Below are 7,185 nucleotides of genomic sequence, written 5' to 3'. Positions count from 1 at the left end.
TTTTTTGTGCGTTGTATACAAAACGCGGAGAATGGCACACTAATCAAAGATGGACCGTTGCTTTTTGACCGTCGGAGAATAAAAAAAAATATTTCCTATATATTAAAGGTGAAAGTACCATTTGGAGGTGTTGAAGGAGGTGAAGAAGAGTGATCGAGTGGCTGCTGCTCATTGAGTCTAGCGACCTTCTTCCAATTCGATTTAGCTTTGCTGCTACTCATGGCTGTGTATCTATGTATCTAACAAAGTGAGTGAGTGAGTGAGAGAAAAGGGGTTCCTTTCTTTATTTTATGGAATGGAAATATGGAATGCAAGAAGAAGAAATTAATAATAATAATAATAATAATAACAATAATAAATGAGCTATCTAAAGACGACCGAGAGTTCAATCTCTAAAAGCAATACAACCCGAGAGTCTTATTATTATTTTTGTATTTTTCTTTTTTTAATGTAGTTTTTTAATTTTATATTTAATTATTTAATGAAATAAAAACAAAACAAAAAATAGTAACTGGGCGCCACGTGGCGCATAACGCCTGGATGTGGAGAGTTATGACTACAGCCTGTTTTTGTACAAAACCATAACTCTGACTGGGCGCCACGTGACGCATAACCCGAGCTTTATGACTACACATGGTCTAAGGGGCTGTTTGGTAATTTTGTGCAAGATCATTAAGATGTATGACTGATTAGGAGGTAGTATTTAAATTTATATCTATATAACAACTTAACCATTAAAAAGCTCCATGAACCATAAGACGTTTAAAGCCTTTTTAACTTATGAAAAGCTATCACAACCTATCATTATCAGTTTATCACCATACAAAATATGAAGTATACACAGACAATTGTGCTAGTTGTTACTTAGTTGAGAGGGTCTGATTGTAAATGTGTTGTTAGGGTTCGTTATTAGCTTGTACGTTCATCATCCAATTGAATAGAACAGAATAGAAAGTTTCTTTCTCTCTCAACTCGTTTATTCAAGGGGTTTCATGCTACCTTATTCATGTGTCTCTGCTCTTCAATGTATCAATACTATAGTTTTCAAACCATTTTATGTCATTAGTAGTTTCTGCTGTTATTTTTAGTACTTTTTTTTCTCGCTGTGTTAAACTTTATATTATTTGGAAACAATACTTTACATAAAAAGGTAGGTTTTGGAGGCAGGGGTGTCAACAAGCGCAACCTCTATATTTCAGGATAGGTACTGTTTAAGACAAAATCAACCAATCAAGCTAAGCAAACAAAAATTACCTTGAAAGAATTGATTTGTCAAGCGTAACACAAACAAGCAATACATAATCGTTGAGTCTGAGTCATATGCATACAAAACATGAACAGAAGAGATTGAAACTAACCTTAAATTAATTATGAAGTATAATATCAATAACACACACCACATTTATTTATTTTCACAACTTTTCCAAAATATACTCTTCAGAAATAGGATATACAACCACCTTCCCAACAGCTCTATTAGTTTCAAGGTAAGAAAAGGCTTCTTTTACCCGGTCAAACGGAAACGGGCTGTTCGGGTCAATAACCGCCTTCACCTTCCCACTCTCCAAGTACGGCTTCAGCTTTGTCAATGTTGAACCCGTAGAGGTCACAACAAACCTGAACCCTGGTGGTGTCACTGCACCGGTTAGAACTACTACACTGCCACCTTCCTTAACCACCTTCGCCGCCTTCTCACCTTGCCCTGCAACCAAACCACAATTTTCAACCCTCAAAAACTATGTTATGATCAGGGGCGCAAACGAGTCGAGCGGCTCACAAGCTACTAGACATCGAATGCACAACAAGGGGCTGAAACGAGCCTAGCGTAGTTTTGAGTTTTAACTCTTTTCAATTTCTATGTATGATTATACGATGCACAGCCCATCATTGGCACGTTTAAGGTGCTGCACATGAGCTCAAGCTGAGCTTAGGCCCGTTAAGGTGTTTCTCATAATATACAAAAATAACTAAAAATGCATATAATTTAATTTAATTAAATATATAATAATCAAGCCGAGCTCGAGCTTGAAAAACGACTCACGACCTGAGCTTGAGCTTTAGAAAAATAGCTCCAAACGAGCTGAGCTAGAGCTCGAGCTCTCGTAAGATAAAATGGGCCGAGCTCATTTACACCCCTAGTTATGATCAATAAGTACACTTATTACTTATAATGTAACTGTGTATTTGTGTGCATTATTGTTTATTCTGATAAGCAGCTGATCCCAGAGCTAACAGTCTCATACTTGGATTATAGCTTGATAGACACAATTCACACAAACAAGGTAAATTTGGGCCCAACTAAAATCGGGCATAAATTGGGCTACGTTTGGAGTTACATGACCCATAAGTAATGGACATGAATGTCTTGACACGCCTGATCGGTTTGTCACAACTGTTAGGCCAAATTTTAGGGGTGCCCATAAAGCTGGATAAGCAGAAAACCTCGACGTCTGGTTTTATGTTTTCGTAAAAGTTAAATTACCGGTTCGGTTTCGATTTTGCATGTAACTTAAACCGAAAAAACTTAACTGAACCAAATTAATGGATTTTCATTTCTGATTTGAATGCTAAGTAATTTATAAGAGTTTAATAGATAATGTAACCCAAATATTTTATCCCAAATGTATAATATTAATTAATCATTACCTTGGTTTAAAAAAGCGTAAGGCGAGGCGAGGCGTTTTGGTTCAAAAATCCAAAGCGCTAAGCGCTAGGCGCGAAGCGAGAGCTTCACGTATGTGAGGCGCTCAATTTAAAAATTACTAAAAATTAATTATACATGACATATATTACTAGAAAATAAATCATAAAGTTAAAACATAATTGTAAAACTCCTATCAAATTCCACTATGTATCCCTAATTTTTGCAGTTTTGGTTTATTTCATTTTTTTGTAACCCAAGTGAATCTTCTTTTTCAGTAATTAACACGTTTACTTAGGAAACAAATAACAGAACGACTTACCGATTGCATCAAAAACAACATCGTATTTGTCCGGAAATTGTTCAAAGTCTTCTTTTGTGTAATCGATTGCCAAATCAGCACCTAAACTTTTCAACAACTCGAGTTTTGAAGTACTGGATGTGGCTGCAACTTTTGAAGCCCCAAAGACTTGCTTTGCAAGCTGCATAAACAAATCTTGTCGATAAACATATAACATTCATATTAATATATTATCTGCATTGGCATATTTCAATTTTGTTATACCTGAATCGTGAGCGACCCGACTCCGCCAGCACCGTTTAAGATAAGGATTGACTTGCCTTCTGAGAAAGCGGCTCGTTCCAGACCTTCATATGCGGTCTCAATCGCAAGTGGGAGACTGGCAGCTTGTATGAAATCTAAGTTTTTTGGTTTTACAGCCAGCAGTTTCTCTTCAACTGCGGTGTACTCGGCTAACGAGCCCGACTGTTTTGGGCCGTCAAGCGCTTTCTCACTTATGTTTCCGTATACTTCATCTCCTACTTTCAGAGCGGTTACTTGACTTCCTACTTTGACCACCACACCAGCAACATCATATCCTGGAACAGTCTGTTAACAGTAACAAACACTGTATCAATTTTTACTAGTGTTACAAATGACAAATTAAGCAAGCGAAAGACTTACCGGCAAAGGCGAATCGGTGGGCTGAAACTTCCCTAACCTCCTCTTGAAATCGACAGGATTAAGAGCGGCAGCAATTACTTTGAGCAGCACCTGGTCATCATTCACAGCAGGCACCGTCACATCCGAAGCAAACTTCAAGACGTCCACGCCACCGTACTCGTCGTAGACCCAAGCCTTCATTTCAGAAGGCACACTTGAAGAAGAAGAAGAATAAGAGTCCACCTTTGTTCCAGTTGAAGACTTCGACACCCGTAATGAGAGCCTGTTGTTGGGTTTTGAGTTTTGGTGGGTGAATGGATAAGGTGTTTTGATGGTGAGTGTGGGTGTGGGTGTGGATAATGCAGAGACAGAATGTGGTGGTCGGAGTCTGATGGTTGTGGTGGAGCTCAACAGAGCTGCTGCTTCCATTATCCTATGTTGTTGTTAGTGAACGTGTGGCTCCATGATATGTTTTGTTACCTTGGTTTTTATGGTATTGCTTTTGTTTTTATTTTAAGTGCTGGAAACTTCTATTCTAAATATTTTTTTCTATTTAAATAAAATGTTTCCGGAAAAACAAAGTGTGAAAGACCTTGTTCCGGATCACATACATCATCATATATGTGTAAAATGATGCGATACGGATCGATAATATTGCGTTTACTATACTATATCATATTGCGGAATTATATAATAAAGGAATTGCTAACACATTCACTCATAATCATCATTAGATTGATATAACATTCAAAGTACACTCAATAATTCTCTCTGATCATATTCTCTCAAAACTATTTTGAAAATCACTATTTATACAAACGCCTATGGTTCGCATAAGTTTCCTGGCGTATAAAACTTATACGTCGCGTATAAGTCGTATACGATGGCTAACTTATACGGATCTTAACAGTTTTCTACAATTGACATTTTCAGCCCCTAATAATACAATAATGACATATTAAGGCCATAAGACCTAGCATTAGACACTAATGCTCTAACAACCCCCCCACCCAGATAATGCTAGATCTTTGAAAATTGTAATATGTAATTCAAAAACTTTATTTCCAATTTGTATATATATAGTAGACTTCGATCATATCAACTTCAAATTTTAGATCTATCAAATTACCCATGGCTGCTTGACAGCACCCCAGGCACCCGAAGATTCACTCGGTTGATCTTGGTCAAATCTATAGTAATGATGGTGAATGAAATTTTGAAGAAAACACCATCATAGATTCAGACTATCTATCCAATACTCGGACAGATGATATTATGAGAAGTATTCCACCATCTTGCGGATATTAGACTTGAAATGGATTCTAGTAACCATCCTTTCGTCCTTTCCTTGCAAACCCTTGAGTAAACATATCTTCATCATCATCATTTGAATCATCAATAGCTATCTACAGTTCCAAACAAACACAATAAGTAACTGAATTTTACCTTTACACTGTTGAGAAAGAAAAATTTCACCCTATTTTGACTAATACACAAGCTGTTGAATATATGATCAAACAATTATTTTCAACAATATCATCAACAAGAACAACAATACATCAACAATTACAGATTTAACACCTCACATTCCAACTTTCGAAAGACCCATTTCAATAATTTAACACGCATGCAATGTAATATATGATTAATGCATCGGATATACATACCTCGATATAGACAGTTCAGTGAAGATGTTAACTTGAAATAGAAATCGATATGAAGTTTATTTAAAGATTGATCAAGGTGTAGAAGATATATAAAATATGAGTTGCATCAAATATTCATATCAGAGTATTAATACACAATCTACCTGTTCCTCGGCACTTCTCGAGACTCACGTCTACAGTAAACTCACTAGAACCATCTAACTGATATTATATTATTAAACATAATATCTCCGTATAAGTATACTACTTATACGTCCGTAGAACTATTTGACTTATACGTCACGTATAACTATTTGACTTATACGCCGCATAAGTTAAATACTTATACGTTAAAACTTTTAAACAATGTTTAAACATGACAAATTTCACACTTTTGATCCCAATCAAGTCCAAATTAATGACCTTGATGAATCCTCTTGAAATTTTAAATCCCAATTTTGAATAATTTTGTAAAAAACAATCACTCGATTCAGATTCTCGGATATCCAAACCCGATTAACCATTCACCAAAATCGAAAATAATACAAAAATGTAAAATATTTTTGGTTTTTGAACGAAAAGTTGGAATCAAAACAAAAATATTAAAAACAAAGAACATAAAGAAACATATTTTTGTGAGTTGAGAAAGGAATCATATTGATCGATCTGTTCTTCCATCATGGTTTTATAGTTCAGCTTTATTATATATGATGTTAAAACGATCATTGGTATTGTTGTCCACTTAAATTTTTATGACAAAAGATTTAGACACATCAGTGATAAGATTAAGGTTCAATTAAGCACACAATATCAGAACATGATTAGATTCTAATATTGATTCAGGCTTATTTTGATTTTTACCATGTCACCCCAACTTGACTTAAACCTAAGAACCAGTAGATCAAAGCATTTAAAATTTTTAATTTGGCAATCATAGCAACAGTTTTTCACAACAAGGCATACCCCCCCTTATCAAGCAATACCCTAAGTTTCTTTTACCAAGGATGAGTATGCACGATTTCATCTATCGGATTGCAGACATTGTATCCCCTGGGGTCTGTTTCTTATTCGTATTAAGACGTGTGCAAGGGAGGAACAATATATGACTAACATCGTTTTTTAATCAAGTCAGTAGTGAAAGTTGTACCAAGTACAAAGTGATCAAAGTTTAATGACTTTTCGGGATTTGCTCTTTTGAGCACGATTTTAAATATTCACCGAAATGAATACCTAGATGATAAACCACATAAAGACTTCAATGGCTCCAGAAACCTAGTGCATCCCATCAATACAGGATTTAAGGCCATAAAACCATACATCGTTGAAATGTAGACTATGCAGTAGACGCTTAAAACACTTTATTTTTGTGATATACTGAAACATAAGGCTTGAGTATGACATGCTATTACATTTCTACCTTCATTACCAAGACTTTTTCTAGAATGCTAACCAATATTTCAATTAGGCTAATTAGGTTTATATCACTTATTCCCTTACTTGTTTGTTTAAAAGCCTACCAATGCACCGAACATTAAGCAATAGACTTTTATACTTAGTATTTCCGGTACTTGGAACAAGATGATCAATGTACTATCATTTTCCTTTTATGCTTCAAAACTCATTTTGAGGAGCTTTTCTATTGTTTTTGTATTTTTCACGTTTTTCAATGTTTTTGGATTTTAAGATTTTTTCAAATATTTTTGTCTTTTCCCAAATCATTTTCCCCCTAAAATCAAAAACCATTTAAAGAAAAATATTTAAAAAGAAATTTGACCTGGTGAACGGTTACTCGAAGATCGGAATCCATAACCTCGGGATCACTCACTTTCCCTCCTCCCATGTTCTTAATACCGATAAGCCCCTACAAATACAAAAATATGTTTTTATCGAAAGCTTTAGTAAATAGATCAGCTTTTTGTTCGTTGGTGTGAATTTTGGCTACGGTAATCAACTTC

At 35.3% G+C, this 7,185-nt stretch overlaps 1 protein-coding gene across 1 annotated transcript; it reads right to left on the bottom strand.

The window, feature by feature from the left end:
* Positions 1 to 1,412: 1,412 nt before the first annotated feature.
* LOC143562165 (2-methylene-furan-3-one reductase-like) lies at positions 1,413 to 4,013 on the bottom strand. Its single transcript, XM_077050082.1, has 4 exons — positions 3,606 to 4,013; positions 3,207 to 3,530; positions 2,964 to 3,123; positions 1,413 to 1,702 (listed from the first exon to the last, which is right to left on the bottom strand). Exons 1-4 carry the CDS (start codon positions 4,011 to 4,013, stop codon positions 1,413 to 1,415), a joined length of 1,182 nt encoding a protein of 393 aa, XP_076906197.1.
* Positions 4,014 to 7,185: the final 3,172 nt, after the last annotated feature.

This window comes from Bidens hawaiensis, unplaced genomic scaffold, assembly GCF_021521415.1.
Source record: "Bidens hawaiensis isolate Kalapana, Puna unplaced genomic scaffold, B.hawaiensis_p1.1 tig00000097_1, whole genome shotgun sequence".
NCBI lineage: Eukaryota > Viridiplantae > Streptophyta > Magnoliopsida > Asterales > Asteraceae > Bidens > Bidens hawaiensis.
Note: the sequence above shows the minus strand (reverse complement) of the source record. Positions and strands in the feature narration are given on the sequence as shown.